The following is a 19,316-nucleotide window of genomic DNA, read 5'->3' as shown; positions in this document are numbered from 1 at the left end:
TGGCACTGTGGCGGATTAATCGGCTAATTAAGCGTTAGCCAAATTTTCTGTGGCTGGCTTCTTTACGTACGTGGTATCGTTTCTTTTTCCTTTTTATTTCCTGTATTATGAGATCAATGCGGCAGATTAAAACATGGCAATAAAACGTTGATAGAAGCCAAACAGTCACGCACTGACGCGCGTCTGTTACGTGGTTTTTGGTTGGATCAATTAATCATGTGTGACTGGCCGTGTAAATCATGATTAGTACAGCCCAACAACAGCCATGCAGTACTACGGAGATCAAATTTGCATGGTGACATATGTGAGTACACGTATTAAAACAAGATTTTTCTTTTGACATATTGGAACTAGTAGGTTTTCTATGTTTCTTGTTTTTTGTTAGTTTGTATTAAACCGTATCATAATTAATCAAAGTTGACAAACATTTTACCAACTCAGTTGGCTACAAACCAAATGGGCCTAGCAGTTTTGCCCAAATTTTGGTTGGTACAATGGCTATGATCCAAACAACAATAACTTACCAAATTTTTGGTCATGCCCTTGCTTTGGTCATGCCAAAAAATTGGTTGGGCAAGTTGGGGCTCAAACCAAACACACCCTAAGCCACCGGCATCTTCTCTAATCTCTCGCCAGCGGTGGCAGCGGGGCATCAGAGGAGTGGTATAAGAAAGAACCCTCCCCTGCCCAAACCCCCTGCTTTGCCCGAGCCCCTCACCCTTATCTCCTCCATCCTCCATCCCGGGAATTCTCCCACCTTCTCCGCCCCCATGGAGTCCGGCCTCATCGCAAGCCACCGCCTTCGCCTCCCGGCCCTCCCCTCCGCGGCACATGCCCACCTCCTCCGCCACCGCCGCCTCGTGGCCACGCCCCTCCGCCTCCCCACCACCCCGACCCCTCTCCGCCAGCCCGCCGCGCTCCCGCTCCGTCCGTGCCTCAGGCCTCCCCGCGCCGCCTCCGTCGCCTCCCCCGCGCCGGTGCCCGGCGATGCGCCGGACAATTCCCGCAAGTTCCTCGGCGTGGACGCGCTCACGCTCAAGAAGATCGTGCCCCTGGGGCTCATGTTCTTCTGCATCCTCTTCAACTACACCATCCTGAGGGACACCAAGGACGTGCTCGTCGTCACCGCCAAGGGGAGCAGCGCCGAGATCATCCCCTTCCTCAAGACGTGGGTCAACCTCCCCATGGCCATCGGCTTCATGCTTCTCTACTCCAAGCTCGCCGACGTGCTCTCCAAGGAGGCGCTCTTCTACACCGTCATCTTCCCCTTCATCGCCTTCTTCGGCGTCTTCGGGTACGTGCTCTACCCTATGCGCGACGCCATCCACCCCACGGCGCTCGCCGACCGCCTCCTCGCGTCGCTCGGCCCCAGCTTTCTGGGGCCCGTCGCCATCCTCCGCGTGTGGAGTTTCTGCCTCTTCTACGTCATGGCGGAGCTCTGGGGCAGCGTTGTCATCTCCGTCCTGTTTTGGGGATTCGCCAATCAGGTACACTCAGCGAAACACTTCTCGTTCCGGAATCTTGGCAATATGTGTGCAAAATTGTTGGGTCCTCCGTTGTTCCAAAATATTGGGAACGACTAAAGTACGTGTGCACAGGAATTTATAAATTACTGTTTCAGAATCAGTCGCAGTAGATGGTCCTACTGTTATACAGTTTCTCATGTGCCCGTACTGTTGTTCTTAGATTACTACGGTTGAAGAGGCTAAAGAGTTTTACCCGCTGTTCGGGCTTGGGGCCAATGTGGCTCTCATCTTCTCTGGTCGCACGGTGAAATACTTCTCAAACATGAGGCAGAATTTGGGTCCAGGGGTGGACGGATGGGCTATTTCATTGAAGGGCATGATGAGCATAGTGGTTGTACTGGGTTTCGTCATTGCCGGTATCTATTGGGGAGTGAACAAGTATGTTATTGATAAAACATCTCTGCCGGTCGAACGGAAGAAGAAGGTTAGCTTTGTTATGGTTTCTGTGATTTTACTACTTGTATATATAATAGAGTTTCTGTTGACGGTGCTGTACATAAATCTTACAGAATAAGCCAAAGCTTAGCATGGGGGAGAGTTTGAAGGTGCTGGTATCATCTCAATATGTGAGGGATCTTGCCACACTGGTCGTTGCTTATGGTATAAGCATCAACCTTGTAGAGGTGACATGGAAATCGAAATTGAAGGCACAGGTAAGTTCATCCATAAATCATGACTTACTTCATAGTAGTATGTAGACAACATAGTAGTTAACTATTATGTTGTTCTGTTGCAGTTCCCAAGTCCTAACGAGTATTCTTCATTCATGGGTGATTTCTCAACGGCTACTGGCATAGCTACGTTTACAATGATGTTGTTAGGGAGATTAATTCTTAGAAAATTCGGGTGGGGAGTTGCAGCTACAATCACCCCTGCAGTGTTGCTTGTCACTGGAGTTGGATTCTTCTCACTGCTTCTGTTTGGTGAGCCACTCACTCCTCTTCTAGCCACGTTTGGGATGACGCCTTTGCTTGCGGCGGTCTTCGTTGGGGCACTACAGAACATTTTCAGTAAGAGTGCAAAGTACAGTTTGTTCGATCCTTGCAAAGAAATGGCGTACATTCCTTTGGATGAGGACATGAAGGTTAGTGCTGAAAGTTACTTGTTCCTAATGTAGAAAATATCTCTCCAGTTATTCATTGTATAATATAGTACTTGGGAACCCACGGCAAAACCAACTAGTGATGTTTCATATGGTTTTGACTTTCCAAGATCTGAAATTGAAATTACTAGTAACTGAAATAAAAACAGAACGTGCCATCAGTTATGATGGTTATGTTAGTATGGTACTTCCTCCGTTCCAAATTACAAGATGTTCTAAGTTTTTTCTCTGAATTGGATGTATATAGACGTGTTTTAGTTTGTTTGTCACTCATTTCAGTCCGTATGTAGTCCATATTGAAATATCCAAAATGTCTTATAATAGTGAACAGAGTGAGTACTTTTAAGCTTCTTTGCTGTGTATCAGTTTAGTACAGTTCAAAACATACTATAGATTTTGAGAACAGATAAGGAAGAATGTGAATAGAACACAAACTTCATTTGATATACTTGCTATATTACAAAATGAAAATCAATTATCATATGATAAAATATACATGCAAAACTGTATAGTTTGACTAGGTCTGGTTAAAAAAATAACGGTTGATTAATTCATTGATTGTAACTAGAATTCGGTTATATTTATATGATCAAAGTATGTTTAAGTTGTTGTGCTTCATTATTCTTCCTTCCAATCGTAATTGTCTCGCACACTAGAATCCTTGCTCAATGTTATCTGTCAGTTATCTGTACTCGTTTGTTGTTCCCTCTTCTAATGACAAAAGGTGTGCTTTTCTCGCGCCTTCCTGAAAGAAAAAAATGATCTGTATTTAATTATCAGAAATTTTATGATGAAGAGCCGAAGCATGCACTGTACACAGGCCTTGATGCTTGCTTTAACAAATATTTGACTATTGTCGAATTCTCGATACTTATTAACTTTTTCTCTTGTCATGATTATAGGTCAAAGGCAAGGCAGCAATAGATGTGGTATGCAACCCATTGGGAAAATCTGGAGGTGCCCTGATCCAGCAGTTCATGATCTTGTCATTTGGGTCTCTTGCAAACTCAACGCCGTACCTTGGAGGAATATTGCTGGTGATTGTCATCGCGTGGTTGGGCGCCGTAAGGTCCCTCGATTCGCAGTTTTCTCCCCTGGCAAAGCAAGACCTGGAGAGGGAACAGCAGCTGAAAGCAGAGGTAGTAGAAACGACAGCTCAAGTCGTTGGGACAGGAAACGGCTCCCTTCAAGAAAATGTCGCCAGCCAGAGCTCCACGAACGGTACGGTCATCAAACAGTCGCAAGAACCCGAGATTACTGCCCCTGAAAAATCTGGCAAGCAGTCTTAATAAGTTTCCACCCCCAGAAATTTAGTTAGTATGAGTTTTTGATGGAAGCAAACGTTGCTTGGTTGGGCCTGCCATGTGGAGCTGCTGGGAAAGGCAGTAGAATGATTGATAAGGAAAATAAGATGGCCTGTTCTTCTGTTGTTGTAGCATATTTTTGACTTCATGCGAGTATCTGTAGCCGCCGTTTACTTATCTGTAGCTGTTTGGCTTGTCACCCCGTAGATATGAAACTATTTTTCTTGATTTTATTATATTACAATTTTGCAAAAAATCTGCTTTCACAGATCTATTAATCCATGCTAAAAAATCACTGCTCCTTGTTTTGCTACTGCTTGTTATTTAAATAAATCCTAATCGTTCTGAACACTGATCCGACAAAATGTAGTCACGAGCCGTGTCTAATTCTTGCATTAATACATGCCCAAAATTCTTGTGTTTCATATATACTCAAAATATGGCATAAATCCCTGCAAAATTAAGAAAAGGAGGTGCCCTTAAGAACCATATATGTGTGCACATTTTCCGGACTGACATTGCCAATCTATTAGCTATATTACGGAGGATGTTGTGCCCAATCTTAACAAAACATAGTCCAAGTTTATATAGGACAAGATACCTAGTTCTTCACTCTTCCCGTCCTACATATCTAAAATCTAATATAAACCTCTAATTCCTAGTGTTAGCTATATAGCATGTCCGAGTGCCTGTCAGCAGTAGAACATCACCCTCTTCACCCTCTCTTTCACCGCTGGCATAGTCTTCATGGCACTTCCATTCGTCCGGTTGGCATTCTTCACCGAGAGGCTATCTTGGTCCATGTAGAAACGTGCCCGGAATGCGGCTAGATGAGCATAGTAAACAGGCGGCACTGCTCAAACAACACAACAGACCAAAGGCCAAACTTCAGATTTGTCACCATTGTTACGTCGAAAGAGGAAAATGTATTCAGCAGGGGCGCGAGAAGGAAGAAGAAATTACCGACAGAAACAGACCGTGTGCAACGCGCATACCTGCAACGGATTCACATAGCTGGTAAGACATTCTTCAAACTGAAAAAGAAATCCAATTTTGGTTTTGAAAAAATATCATGAGTAGGATGGGAACACCATACGTGTAGCAAAGGTTGTTTGTCAATGTCTGCATTTCGTCCGCCGTGAAATTGTTCTCGTCCCACAGAACATGATAATGTGCTGGCTTACTGGTGCCCTGGCAATGTCACTGAGATTAGCTAACTCACTATAGGATCATCTCAGCTTTAACGATATAATTATTGTATCAGGCTGTTCTCTGCATTTTGTACATTCAAGCCTATAATCATAGCCGCAAAATATGAAATCAAGGCAATCCTTTCAAATTCGATCAGACACATCCTTACCTGAATTCCAGCATGACTGCAGAGGTAGAAATCAAACTGTGTGGGATGGCATATCTTCGAATCGACAACGGTGCCTATTTTAGGCACAACCAGTGAGCAGTTATGAAAATTTATTAGGGGAAAGAAAATGTAAATCAATAAATGAGTTATCAATATCTTGATGGTGGAAATGGAATGACATATACCAGGCAGAATATTTCCGCTCTTGTCGGTGTTACTTTTATCGTTGTGGTTGTTTGCAAATAGTTTTGTATGGTGACGCTTTTGGACTATCACAAACGTCACTGGAGGTTGGTAATTTGGTTCTAGAGATGCACAGGCCTGAAAATATCCAAGGGGTTAATTAGGATATTCGTATATGCATGTCCAATAATAGGAAGAACATCATTGACAACCTTACGGATAGCATCTAACTCGTAAAGTAATACTTGATGGAACTGTCCTGCGCTGATACCATCCCTGCAGAAGAAAAGAATTCGTAATTATCTGAACTTCCATACAACACAAAACTGGTGGCATTAGCGAGCCTTTTGCACTCTGCAAGAGATATCCAACATGCACAGTGAAGTACCTGTAGAAGATTATTCTCAATGGTTTCTGCCCTGTGGCTTTCCTGAAGGAAATTAAAAGCTCCCTGCATGAAGTTACATACAGAAAGGAAATTCGTCAAGCTCATTCTGTGCATGGGGGTCCTGATATTTTTTCTGAGAGATCCAATGATCTAAAGTCGGATGCTCTATTTAACACTTCCACTGTGCATGATGACGGATGATTAAAACGCACACATTGTTCTGTGCTTCTTTGTCGTCTCGAGTGAACTTCTGTGTTATCTTTACAGATGATGTGTTATTAAGGGTGTGACTCGGTGCATGAGAAATACCTGATCATGCCTCCGGTTACAGTGCCTCGCTGAGGATCATGCCATGTTTTGTAGAGGTCCTGGATGAGCTCTTGCCGATAAGCTTGAGCACACACCAATCCAGCGTACTTTGTAACTTCTGGCCAGTCTTGAGAAGCAACAACCTGTAAGCATCGTATTAGAGGAAAATCATATGGAAACTTGGTTAAAGAGACAGCAGAGTAATGCTAAATCTTACCGCAGCAATCGATGGACTGTTGTCCTCTCTGGTTTCAGGATGTGTTACATCCGCACCAAATATTATCGTCGGTATATCACTGACCAATGGGATCCTCCGACTTACCGCGTCCAAGAGTATGGTATTTCTTCCTCCCATCTGATTTCACCAAAATTGTCAAACATGAGATATAGTGGATTGTCTCTATCATCAGAGACTAACTTACTTTCTGAACGTGGAATCTACTGTACGTGTGAAAAAAGACCATTGCTCCCAGTTGATAACTACCTTAACATTGATTTTGAGTGAGACATTCGCCAGGTATCGTTTGCAGATCTTAAATACATGCTTTGCTAAGCAGCACTGTGACATTAATCCCAACTCGGTTTCACAAATGCGCTTTATGTCACCTGAAAATTAATACTCATTATATCTGAGAAAAGCAGAAAGGACGAGCAGAGGACTGAAAAATATTTGCAACAAAGTACTGTACAATAGGAGGTGAAACTGCATCCTCACCATATAATGCGCCATTGTTGTCAGGGAGGATTACCAAAAGAAGCTCAAGCTCCTTTCCCTTGAGTTTTTTCAGTGCAGCGTTATACACATGCTTAAGCACCTGTACTGCTTGCTCTGGTCTAGCCGAATACATTGGTATAGCAGGCTCGCTGTTGAACTCCTGCAATGCCGTTTAACAAATAACAGTTACTTGAAAAACTATTGCTACTCTGCAACTGAAAAAAGCAAGCCTCTGTATAATATAATATACTAGCATAAATGAAAGGTATACCATGCCTAAAAGTTTACACGTTTGGGCTAACTCCTGGCAAAATCCACTGGCAGTGCTTTCTTGAACACTTCTTGAGAAGTTAATGGATGCCCAATGATTCACAATGCATCCATTGACAACTTTCTGCAACAATGATTTTATTTCAGTGGTGAATTGACAACTTCATACACAATAGTAACTCTACTACAACTGAGAAGTGATGACTTCAGCAGAGTGGATATTAACCTTGTTTTTCATGTCCCATTGGCCAACACGAGGTAAGCACTCTGACTCTTTTCCAGTATCATGATATTTTAGCTTCACACAAAAAAGGCAAGCCAGGAATAAGCACATAATAGCTGGCAATAGCAAATTGGAGAATAACATTGATCTTACCCAGGGTGCAGGCAGAACTCTTGCTTCAATAGAGGTGAGTTTGTCGCTTATGTTTATCCCAAATTCCTTCGCATAAGGATCTTGATCATATCCATTTTGGTGAACGGTCTGAAAACAGTTGCCTATTAGTCTTTTAGGCAATTTTGGTAGGGGCCAGACCATGTTTTATGTTACTCAATGTTGTGTAATGAAACAAAACAAGAAGAATTGGCAGCGAGCAGTGAAAATTGTACTCTTTCTGTATCGGGTTTTGACTGAATTATGTTGAAGCACTGACAAAAACAAAGTACATGCACGTTTGGTTCATAACTGAGCTTCGCCAAGATTTTCCTGCTAAACTGTGGCAAGCTAGAAAGGGTGTGGCAAATAAATTGGTATTGGAAAAAGTCGTGCGAGTTCGGTGACAGGTTGAAGGTGGAGCAGGCTGGTAAGTGTGCCGCCACACTTACAGCCGTGCCAGTAAAACAAACAGTAGCTATACAGAGCTGTCATGTCTGTTGCAAAGTGTGTCGATGAAGCAAACAATATTCTTCAATGTACTACTCAAAGAATGAAATAACTTGCAATGTTAATTATTCAAAAAAAAATGAAGAAATTATTCAAAATAAAGTTAGCATCTGCATTTCTTATGAATGATGTCTGCAAATATTGCCAAGTTCAATCACTTTTGAGTATACCAAGAAACACTCCATACCCGTCGAATATCCATTTCCTTGTCTCCAGGCCTTTGGCATGTAACTTTCAGCAATGATGTGATCTGCTTTTCATTCAACCTCTTCTTGTATCTCTGACCTTCAACAATCTTGCAGGCCTGTCAATGAGCATCTTGTGTCACGCAGGATCCAGCAATAGTAAAAGGCGAAAGTTGTGTCAGCGTGAGATTAGAGACATTAGTTACTGACCTCCATTGGTAGATAGTTTGGCTTCTTTTGGTTTCCTACAAGAAGGCAGGGAAGATGCGGTTGCTTTATGGTAAAACCATACATTTCCGTGAAGTACTCTACAACCGATTTCATTTCATCGTCAATTGGGAAACTGTTACAAGAAAAAGAGCAAACCCAGGTGCTGTAATGTTAGCCCAAGCACCACTACTTCGTTTTTTGTATGTTGAAGTGCATGCTTGCGTAACAATATGCCAATATGCCATGCACCGTCAATACACTATGCACATTAGGAGTTAGGACAATTTTGAATTAACATACAGTTATAACTAAGAACATGTTAACGTATAACACCAAAAAATTATTAACTATGGCCTCCTTTGGTTTGTAGGAATTCCATAGGATAGGATTCCTATAGGAAAAGATCAAAGAAATCTAGCGAAGCTGTGGATGAGGCTGGCTAATGGGACGGTCATCTTTCGAACCAAAGTAAAAGGCACTTAAGTTTCATCTTTGATCAGATTCAGACTTACAGTCAGTTCTGAAACCAATGGCCGAACATCCCACTTAAGATATATTCCTTTAGAGCCCTTTGGTTTATAAGAATGGATTCCTATTCCTATGTAGGATTGGTTCCTATCCTTCACATTTCAAAGGAAAAATAAACATTAGCTTGGACCTAATGTAAAAATTCCTATCCTATGAACCAATCTCATTTGCTATAGGAACTAAGATACATGCCATCCCATTTCCTATGACTTTCCTATTCCCATGATAATTCTATCCTATGAACCAAAGGAGGCCTAACTAACTGCATATAATTTCATACATCAACCAGTTGAGTGCTCAAGTTGTTAAGAAAATGTTATTCATACTACAACATATTTTAAGTACTCTATTTCTCAGAGTAGATCCATCAACAATAGTGTATGCCTGTCAGATCATTTTTCTTCCAATATTTTAAATTATTACACAAACATTTCAGTTGCCAGTATAAAATTACAAATTATCCTGGGATAAACTGAAGTTCCCATAACATTTAAAGTTCAATCAGGTAAATTTTATGGCATTAAAACTGATAGTCCCCATTTATTTGGAAAGTAAAATGGAAGGCAAGAAACAGGAACACAAGAATAACACCAACAGAGATTCCACAACATACATTAGTTCATGAGTTGGTTGCGCTGTCAGGCCAAAGACACGGTACTTCCGTCTTAAACTTCCTCGGTGAGTGATTTCGACCTTCAAATCGCGTAGAGCTTTCTTTATCTGCTTGACACCAAACACAGCCATATAAACTAATCAGGCATAAGGCATGAAGTACTAACAAACCTCCCGTTCACAACCAAACAAGTAGCGATTTTAGCGCATAAATGCAAGTGTGCAACACAATTTACCCTGACTCGGTTCGCGTCCGACAACGGCCTTGACATGACATCCTTCCCCACGATCTGCGCCGCGAAGTCGATCACCGGCAGCGGCTCGACAAATGCCGTGGACGACATGTCTGAAATCGGCACCCGGGTGTAAGCTCAGGACACACAAGGAAGCAATCACTTGGATCATCAATAGATAAGTAACTCTGGGACAACCAATGCCATAGAGTAGTATCTCACCAATGTTGAGTGACAATCCCATTTGGGTCGGCCGGATGCTCTGGTAGAAGCCAAACCACGACTGCAAGCCATCGCCGAGCCTCTGTGGCGTCCTAATGTCCGGCGAGTAGAACGACCGCCTTACGGAGAGGTACCTCTGGCTGGCGACTTCCCGCAGCACGACGTCGAGGACCTGCAGGGCCCCCTGCGGCTCGTCGGGCTGCCGCCCCGCCATGAACTCCCGGAGGTGGCGCAGGTCGGCGCCAGCGGCGAATTTGATGGCCACCTTGTACTCTTTCTCCCTGCAGGTACAGCTGCAGGCAAACGAAATCAATTAGCCGTCCACAGAGACGGGGCGCCTTAGGGCGTACTGTGATTGCGTACGGATCGGCCGATTGTGTGTACCGGGCGGTGGCGCCGGAGACGCCGTCGTCGTCGACGGCGAGGCGTATGACGAACTCTCGGGCGTCGAAGGGGAGGCGGCCGGCGGTGTAGAGGTTGCTGCGGCCGTCGTAGGCTGGGAGGCGCATGCCGAGGTCGGACGCGCGGTAGAGGCGGACCAGCTCGGCCACGATGGCCCGGTTCATGCTCCGCGACCTCACCTCCGGCGTGATCTTGACCTGCAGGACATCGCAAAAACACCCCGCCGTGGTGGGTGTCACCGTCACGGTCACCACGGTTGCTCATGCACGCCCACGTTGTGTTCGGCGAGAGGCTAGGAGTGCGAGCGACTTACGTCGTACTGGGTGAGGTCCTTGTCGGCGACCTCCGCGAGGAAGTGGTTGGCCTTCACCACGCAGCGCGTGCCCGCCCTCCCGAACCCTGGACGACGGCAGAGCTCCAGCCCCTTGCTCGACACCGGCGGCGGCTCCGCTGGCGCGACGGCGACAACGCCAGTGCACGCGGCCGGCACCACCGCCTCCTCCTTGCTCCTCGCCCGCGCGCCGTTGCGCCGTGGGCCGCTCGCACCGGAATTGCACTTCTTGCCTCCCGCCCCCGGCGACCGCGCGGCCGCCTTGGGCTGCGCCAAGCTGCTTTGTAGCGCCTGTCTCCGCGGCGGCCCCGGGCACCCGCCAGCCGCCTTACCGCCGACCACCGTCCACGGCACCTCCAAAACCTCGAGCATCCCGCCGGACGTGGCAGCCGGGAGCCGCGCTCACGCAACAAGACAAAGCAGCCGCCTGGCGATCAAGAATCCAGGCAGGAAACTCGATCCGCCGTCCAGCGGGAAGTACCAGTGGGCAGAGATAGTAGAAGAAGAAAGCCAAGATTTAGCTAGCATGCGTCAATGCGGACACGACGGCACGAGCACGGCCCGATCACCACCGGGACAGGGAGCGAGACATTCGAGCTCCGCGCGCCATAAAAGGGAGAGGTCGGCATTGACGCGACAGCCGCAGCGCGCACGAAAAAGGGTTCGCGGCGACGACGTCCTCCGGCATTAAAATCCTTCCTTGTTCCAGTACCCAAGCCATAACTCCACCTGACCAACGGCGTTTTTACCAAACGGAGCAGGCGTCAGCGGGGATAGGGTAGCACTGTAAAAGGTCACGAACAGTGGCGCAGTGGGTGGGCTACAGAAAGGCGGGAGTATTTTTATTGAACGGAAGGGGGTGGCGGAGGAAGCCTCGGCGACCTCACCGAAGAAGGAATTAATATGGCGACCTGTGCCAGCGCTGGTGGCCGTGGCGTCGAAAGCAGCGTCGGCCTCCGGTTGGGGTGTGTGCACGCTGTTTTCAAAGACGCACTTGTGTCATGCGATGCATCCATCTTACGGCCCGTTTCACCGCAAAAATTCAATTCGGTGCTAGAGCTCATCTACACCCCGGTATAAAAAAACTCGAGCTTTTTTTCAATGGATATGTCAAAGGTTGACGCATCGGACCTTAGATAGAAGAGGGTCAAAAAAAGGCCAGGGTTTTGTTACAAACGCCTCCATGGCTAACTGAGCCCTAAATCCACATGTGGATTACTCATCATTGTCCAACTTATCACATGTGACCGAACCCCGCCCCGCCCTTCAGTTTTCTGCCTCCAATTCAATCCTCGTAAGCATGACGTCTATGGATGGCGAAGCTCCGTTGAAGACTATGTCGTTTCTATGTTTCCACAACATCCAGACTACTAGTGATATCATTGTCCACATCTCCCTCCTAACATGTTTTTTGCGAATTTAGGGTTGTCCACCACTGCATGAGGTTTGTGTCCACCAACGGTATCCAATGTGTTTATAAGATGCCTAAATGTGTGATGTTTGTGTAAAATTTCAGCTTGTTGGAGCATTGGAGGAGCTTGTGGCAAAAAAGACAAAATCCAGTATGAACGGTGTTGTTTTAAAAAAATTCTCACTCTGGAATTTGTTTTTTTTTTCTGCCACGGTCTCCTCAAATGTCTAAACAAGCTGAAATTTTGCACGAACCTCGCGCATTTGAACATCTTACACACAAAAAACAGTTTTTTTATTTTGCTGCTATTTTAAAAATTTACTGTTCACATTCGGGTGTAGATGAGCCCAAATGTAGAATAGCCGCTCCCCGTTTAGATTTCTCTCCCACAATACCATCGGAGCATGTACAACCGGGCGTCCTATATTCGCATCAACCATCCAGACCTGCCCAGACACTCTTTGACAAAAAAAACAGTCAACAAATCATCCCAACATCCGGAATAACAGGCAACCCCATATTCAGCCTATATGTGGGGTGGATTTGGGACGCACGAACATGTCCATCACGTCGGATATGACCCAGACCGATCACACATACATTCATCCATATCTGCTCTCCATACCAAATCGTAAACACCCCACTCCCCTCCATCCTCAAGCTCTTGTCTGACGAACTTCGGCCTTCTTTCGCATGACAGGCAGTGATCTGCCCCCGAGAGCTCCTGATCCATTTGTCGGGACCTTGTCCCGTGCAGAAAGAAGAGGAGAGGGGTCACATGCATGGCTCTCCACCGCTCCCAAGAGGAGTGTGCCCGACCGCGATAGAACTTGATCCGAAGGGAATCCATTGTGTCCAGTTAAATGTCGCCCGGATCCGCCAGAGCTGGTAGCGCAAGGCGCGTGACGCCGCAACCAAGATGTGGTGGCTCAATCCCTTCGGTGATGCTGAGTACCCGTGGCGTCGGGCTCCCAGTCGAAGGTCTACACCGACATGCCTGATGTCGCTTGAACTACGTCGGTATTTCCCCAAAGAGGAAGGGATGATGCAGCACAACTACAGTAGGTATTTTCCTCAGTTATGAAACCAAGGTTATCAACCCAGTGGGAGAACAAGCAACACTATGTAAACGGTACTTGCACACAAAGAACAAATACTTGCAACCCGACGCTTATGAGGGGTTGTCAATCCCTCTTACGGGTAGCAGCGTAGGAAATTGTCAAGCTGACGGGATAAATTTGTGATAGATTGGATAAATAGATCTCGACAAAACGCGAAATAAAATAAATAATAAAAAAGTGCAGCAAGGTATTTTTGGGGTTTTGAAATAATAGATCTGAAAACAAAAGCAAATAAAAATAGATCTCAAGGCAAATATGATAAAGAATAGACCCGGGGGCCGAAGATTTCACTAGTGGCTTCTCTCTATAAATAGCACATGGTGGGTAAACAAATTACTGTTGGGCAATTGATAGAAAATCGAATAGTTATGACGATATCCAAGGCAATGATCAATATATAGGCATCACGTCCAAGATTAGTAGACCTACTCCTGCCTGCATCTACTACTATTACTCCACACATCGACCGCTATCCAGCATGCATCTAGTGTATTAAGTTCATGGAGAAACGGAGTAATGCAATAAGAAAGATGACATGATGTAGATGAGATCTATTCATGTAGGAATAGCCCCCATCTTGTTATCCTTAATAGCAAAGATACATGCGTGTCTTACTGCCCCTTCTGTCACTGGGAAAGAACACCGCATGATCGAACCCATCACAAAGCACCTTGGCAAGAAAATCGATCTAGTTGGCCTAATTAAACCAAGAATTTGAAGAAGAAATACGAGGCTATAAATAATCATGCATATAAAAGATTAAAAGAAGACTCAAATAATATTCATGGATATAGATCTGATTATAAACTCAAAGTTCATCGGATCTCAACAACACACTGTTTAAAAAGTTACATCAAATAGATCTCCAAGAGACCATTGTATTGAGAATCAAGAGAGAGAGAGAGAGGAAGCCATCTAGCTACTGACTACGGACCCGTAGGTCTATGATGAACTACTCACGCATCATCGGACAGGCACCAATGAGGATGATGAACCCCTTCGTGATGGTGTCTAAATTGGATCTCGTGGTTCTGAAACTTACGGCGGCTGGAATTGTGTTTCGTCGACTCCCCTAGGGTTTCTGGAATATTTGGGTATTTATAGGGAAAAGAGGCAATGCGGGAGGCCACTGAGGTGGGCACAACCCACCTGGGTTGTGTTCCCCTCAGAGCCCCCCTTTGGTACTTCTTTGGCCCATCTGGTGTCTTCTGGCCCAGAAAAATTCTCCAAAAAGTTTCGCTGCGTTTGGACTCCGTTTGGTATTGATTTTCCACGGCGTAAAAAACAAGGAAAAAAACAACAACTGACACCAGGCACTATGTCAATAGGTTAGTCCCAAAAATTGATATAAAGTTGCTATAAAATGATTGTAAAACATTCAAGAATGATAATATAACAGCATGAAACAATAAAAAATTATAGATACGTTGGAGAGGTATCGGCATCCCCAAGTTTAATTCCTGCTCGTCCTCAAGTAGGTAAATGCTGCCTAAATGTTCATCACATATTCTTTTCTTTTGAAGCATGGACATTTGGACTTTTATATGGTTCAAAGCAATAGTCTTGACATGAAGATTTTAATACTCAAGCATATCAATAAGCAACCATGTCTTTCAAAATATCAACACTAAAGAAAGTTATCCCTAGCCCACATTACAAAGAAAGACACATCCGTGACATTTTGGGTCGAACGAATTTTTTTTCTGTCATGCTTATGACACTTCTATGACGATAATTGTGACAAAACCGGGTATCATCATAGATGTAGTGGGATCCTACTTCTATGATAAAAAATCATGACAAAAAATGGGCTTTTCGTCCTGGATGGGCCGGAGACGCACCTGCATGACATTCTTTGGGCCGTCCATGACGGAAAAAACCGTGGTAAAAGCGAGGGCGAGGAAAATATTGGGGAGTTCCCAGTTACGGTGGGTGGTCGGGGCCGAGCGATGCACGGAGGGATTGCGCATTTCTCTCGTACACGTACGCACGTGGGTGCGAGGCGTTGGGCACTAACTGAACCCGAGCGATTGCACTGCAGGCTACTCGTTACTGAATCCGAGCGATCGATCGATCTGGCTATTAACTGAACCCGATCGAGCGATTCCTTCGCTACTGCTGCTAACTGAAGCCGATCGAACCTGCTGCCTCATGATGAACAGTGAGCGTTGTTGGGGGTTGGATGAACAGTTCCCGGTGGGGGTTGGATGAACAGGACCCCGTGATAGTAGCTAGAGGCCGTTGCCGCTGGATGAACAGGACCCCGACCGAGCCGGTTGGGGTGGATGAATAGGACCCCGTGGAGGGCTGGTTGAACAGTAGCCAGTGAAGGGCTAGATGAACAGTAGCCCGTGGAGGGGTGGTTGAACAGTAGCCAGTGGAGGAGCGGTGGAGGCTGGATGAAGAGGAGCCCGTGGATGAACAGTAGCTTGTGGAGTCAAGAGGGAGACGCCGTGGATGAACAGTCGCAGGTGGAGGCTGGAGGAGGTCGACGGTGGATGAACAGTAGCCCGTGGAGGCTGGAGCGAGGTAGTAGATGGTGGATGAACAGTAGCCCTTGGAGTCCTGTTTTGCGGTACGCCACACCCTCCTGATGAACAAGACCCCCGTTTCGACCGTAGGAGGTCGAAGAGAAGCCCGTTTCCTCCGTTTTGCGGTACGCCACACCCCTCCCGATCATCAGGACCCCGTTTTGACCGTAGAAGGTCGAAGAGAAGTCTGTTTCCACCGTTTTGCGGTACGCCAGACCCCTGTCGGTGAACAGGATCCCGTTTCGACCGTAGGCGGTCGAACACAAGGCCATTTCCTCCGTTATGCGATACGCCAGACCTCGTTTCGGCTATTCCGTCCAAGCCGGTTGGCTCCCAATGATCAGGACGCATTCCGTTGCCTCCCGATGAACACGACACAGTTTCTCCGTTCCGACCCAGCCGGTTGGCTGCCGTTGAACAGGACGCCGTCGCTGCTCTCCGCTGCCTCTCCATGTACACGGGCCCTGGCAATACATATGTGCGAGTAGGCGTTCGAGACCCCGCCCGTATGTACGTACGTGGTCGTATTTACTTTCTTACACCCTGGCTGTATGTACGTGTACACGATATAGACGGGACTGCGTGACATGCTATGCCCGCGCCTCTACTACGACACGTGCCCTTCCTTACTCGGCCACGGTTCATCGCTGTAGCCTGCAGACAGACCGATCGACCAGTATGTATGTACACGTTCGCGACCAGATAGACAACTCTACGCACGGTTCGACCGGGTGGGTCCCAGCTATCAGGAAGGTAAGGAGGCACTTCCTTGCGTGCGAAGATATAGCTGGTGGGTCCCAGCTCTTAGGGGGAGAATCATATTTTTTGCCCGTAATATGGACGCACTTCCTTGCGTGCGAAGATGTAGCCGGTGGGTGCCAGTAGTCAGGGGGAAACATTTTTTCGCAAAATACGGTGGCCCATCCGGTGGGTCCCTGCTGCTAGGTAGAGGAATCATTATTTTGTGCGTAATAAGGAGTCACTTCCTTGTTGCGGCCGTGGACCCATCTGTTAGCCTCTCCACGTACAGTACTCTTCCGATGGGAGTCGTTCCTTGACCACATTGACCATGCCGCACCGAGAGCACCAAGGCGGTGGACGGCGGCGAGGCCTAGGAAGGGGACGATGCGGAGCGGGGGAAGACGCGGAAGTGGATGCCCATGCGGAGAGGAGTATGAGGGTTGACTGGTTCAGCTGCGGTGTGAGGCTGCCGTCGCCGCAGAATAACAGGGGTTGTTGGTGAGTAGAGGGATGGCCTGGCCAGAGGTTGCAGTAGGGTGGGGCGGTCAAGCCGGCCACGTGAGACAGGAGCATGCGGCACGACCGACGCTCGTTTGGGCGGCTGGAGCAAGAAGACCAGAGGCTGAAAAAGCACTACGGCCGTTGGATGGACATCATACGGTCACTGGAGCTAGAATCGTTCATATTGACTAAGTTGACAAAGCCCTCCGTCCGCGTCAGTAGGCCCACAAGTCAGCCTCCTACCATGGTGGGTCCCAGCTAGCAGGGGGAGTATTTTTTTTTGCGTAATAAGGAGGCACTTCCTTGCGTGCGAAGATATAGCTAGTGGGTCCAGCTGTCAGCGGGGGGAACGTTGTTTTTCGCGAAATACAGAGGCCCTTCCAGTGGGTCCCAGCTGTCAGGTGGATAAATCATTATTTTACGCGTAATAAGGAAGCATTTCCTTGCGTCCGGCCATGGACCCACCTGTCAGCCTCTCCACGTATAGTCCTCTCCCGATGGATGTCGTTCATTGACCATGTTGACCACGCCGCGCCTAGAGCACCAGGGCGATGGACGACGGCGAGGCCTAGGAAGGGAACGACACGGAGCCAGGGAAGACTCGGCAGTTGTTTCCCGCGCGGAGGGGAGTGTGAGGGTTTACTGGTTCGTCTATCGTCGCCGGAGAATAACAGCAAGTGTAGGTGAGTAGAGGGATGGTCAGGCCAGCGACGGAAGTAGGGTGGGGCGGTGAGGCCTGCGCGGCATGTAACACCCCGCATGTAACTTGTCATATTTGTAACTCCGACTGTTGCCATTTTCGGCTATGTGTTATGATATTCCCTCCGTGGTCGGGTTTTGTCTTTCATTTTGTATTTTGTCATGTCATGCATTTCATATCATGTCATCATGTGCATTGCATTTGCATACGTGTTCGTCTCATGCATCCGAGCATTTTCCCCGTTGTCCGTTTTGCAATCCGGCGCTCCTATCTCCTCTGGTGCACCCCTCTTGTTTTCTTTCGTGTGCGGGTGTCAAACTTTCTCGGAATGGACCGAGGCTTGTCAAGTGGCCTTAATATACCATCCGGAGACCACCGGTCAAGTTTCGTTCCATTTGGAGGTCGTTTGGTACTCCAACGGTTAACCGGGCATCCGCAGTGTCCATTTGAGTGTCCAGCAAAACCCCCCTAAAAAACCAGCCCAAAACCCACCAAACTCTCTTCCATGCTCTAGGTCGTTCGATCACGATCGTGTGGGCGAAAACCGCACCTCATTTGAAGCCTCCTAGCTCCCTCTACCTATAAATATGTGACCCTCCCGAAAAAGAACTCAGTCCAACCCTAGCTCCTTCCCCCGCCGCCACCGGATGTGTCCGGCGTCCGCCGGACATCTCCGCCGCCGCGTCCAGCGAATCGGGCGCCGCCACGTGGCACCCGGCCACCTCCCTCCGCCGCGGCCCGTTTGGCCCACGGGAGGCCCGCCCTAGCCCGACGCCTCCCGCGCCCGCCGCCGCCGCCTCCGCGCCGCCCGCCGCCGGTTCCCTTCGCCGCCGCCGCCGCGGGACACCGCCCGCCGGGCCCCGCTTCGCCGCCGTTCGCCGGCTCCGGCCGCCGCCTCCACGCCGGCTCCGGCGAGCCACCGCGGCCGACCCCGCCGGCCTCCTCCTCCCACGAGCTCCGGTCGCTGCCGCCTCCTTCCCTCTCCTCGGGCCATCGCCGGCGAGGCCGAGGACGAGCCCGAGCCCGAGCTCCCGTGCTCAGATCTGGATCGCCCTCTGTGAGCGTTGACTTCCCGTTTCCCGATTTTTTCCAAGTCCTCAATTTTTCCAGCAAGTGCCTTTGTTCATAGTTGCATAACTCCTTGAATGTAGCTCCGATTTGCGTGTGTAATATGTCAAATTGTTCGTCTCGTGATGCTCTACATTTCGTTCAATTGCACCATATTCATTAGAGGTCATCTTGATGCCCAAATCTCTGTTGGAAAAGGGCTAGTTGCTGTTATTCTCTGGTTCTTATCAGAACTTGGAGATTTGTCATTTTTGTATCTTTAAATCTGTGCATCTTATGGGCATGAGCTCTACATGTGTTTTGAAGTATGCCATGCCATATTTCCAAGGGTGTATGCCATGTATTTGTGTGATCTCTGTGGTGACTAGCACAAGCATGCAAAGTAGGTCCCGTAATATTTCTGATTTCAGGGACTTAGTGATTTCTCTAAGTCCTTGTCTGCTGTTATTTTGTTGCCATGTAAACTTGATGCTACAGAGA

The 19,316-nt window shown here is 47.4% G+C and overlaps 2 protein-coding genes across 3 annotated transcripts; one reads left to right on the top strand and one right to left on the bottom strand.

Moving 5' to 3' along the window:
* The first annotated feature begins 685 nt into the window (after positions 1-685).
* LOC123144344 (plastidic ATP/ADP-transporter) lies at positions 686-4,168 on the top strand. Its single transcript, XM_044563445.1, has 5 exons — positions 686-1,487; positions 1,687-1,950; positions 2,036-2,179; positions 2,263-2,610; positions 3,531-4,168. The coding sequence occupies exons 1-5, from the start codon at positions 771-773 to the stop codon at positions 3,915-3,917; spliced, it is 1,860 nt and encodes a 619-aa protein (XP_044419380.1). The 5' UTR covers positions 686-770; the 3' UTR covers positions 3,918-4,168.
* Positions 4,169-4,347: 179 nt separating this feature from the next.
* LOC123144342 (protein argonaute PNH1) lies at positions 4,348-11,640 on the bottom strand. Of its 2 annotated transcripts, none has more exons than XM_044563444.1 (21): positions 10,746-11,638; positions 10,415-10,629; positions 10,031-10,323; positions 9,812-9,921; positions 9,577-9,683; positions 8,436-8,568; positions 8,228-8,344; positions 7,534-7,641; positions 7,384-7,455; positions 7,159-7,281; positions 6,888-7,047; positions 6,657-6,778; positions 6,390-6,527; positions 6,173-6,315; positions 5,864-5,926; positions 5,688-5,751; positions 5,478-5,613; positions 5,293-5,366; positions 5,029-5,123; positions 4,896-4,927; positions 4,348-4,785 (listed from the first exon to the last, which is right to left on the bottom strand). In XM_044563444.1, the coding sequence occupies exons 1-21, from the start codon at positions 11,133-11,135 to the stop codon at positions 4,625-4,627; spliced, it is 2,856 nt and encodes a 951-aa protein (XP_044419379.1). In that variant the 5' UTR covers positions 11,136-11,638; the 3' UTR covers positions 4,348-4,624. The 2 variants fall into 2 exon arrangements, 1 of the variants encoding a protein (XP_044419379.1); XR_006471383.1 differs by having other exon boundaries at positions 4,711-4,785; positions 5,029-5,115; positions 10,746-11,640.
* Positions 11,641-19,316: the final 7,676 nt, after the last annotated feature.

This window comes from Triticum aestivum, chromosome 6D, assembly GCF_018294505.1.
Source record: "Triticum aestivum cultivar Chinese Spring chromosome 6D, IWGSC CS RefSeq v2.1, whole genome shotgun sequence".
In the NCBI taxonomy this organism is placed as follows: Eukaryota; Viridiplantae; Streptophyta; class Magnoliopsida; order Poales; family Poaceae; genus Triticum; species Triticum aestivum.
Note: the sequence above shows the minus strand (reverse complement) of the source record. Positions and strands in the feature narration are given on the sequence as shown.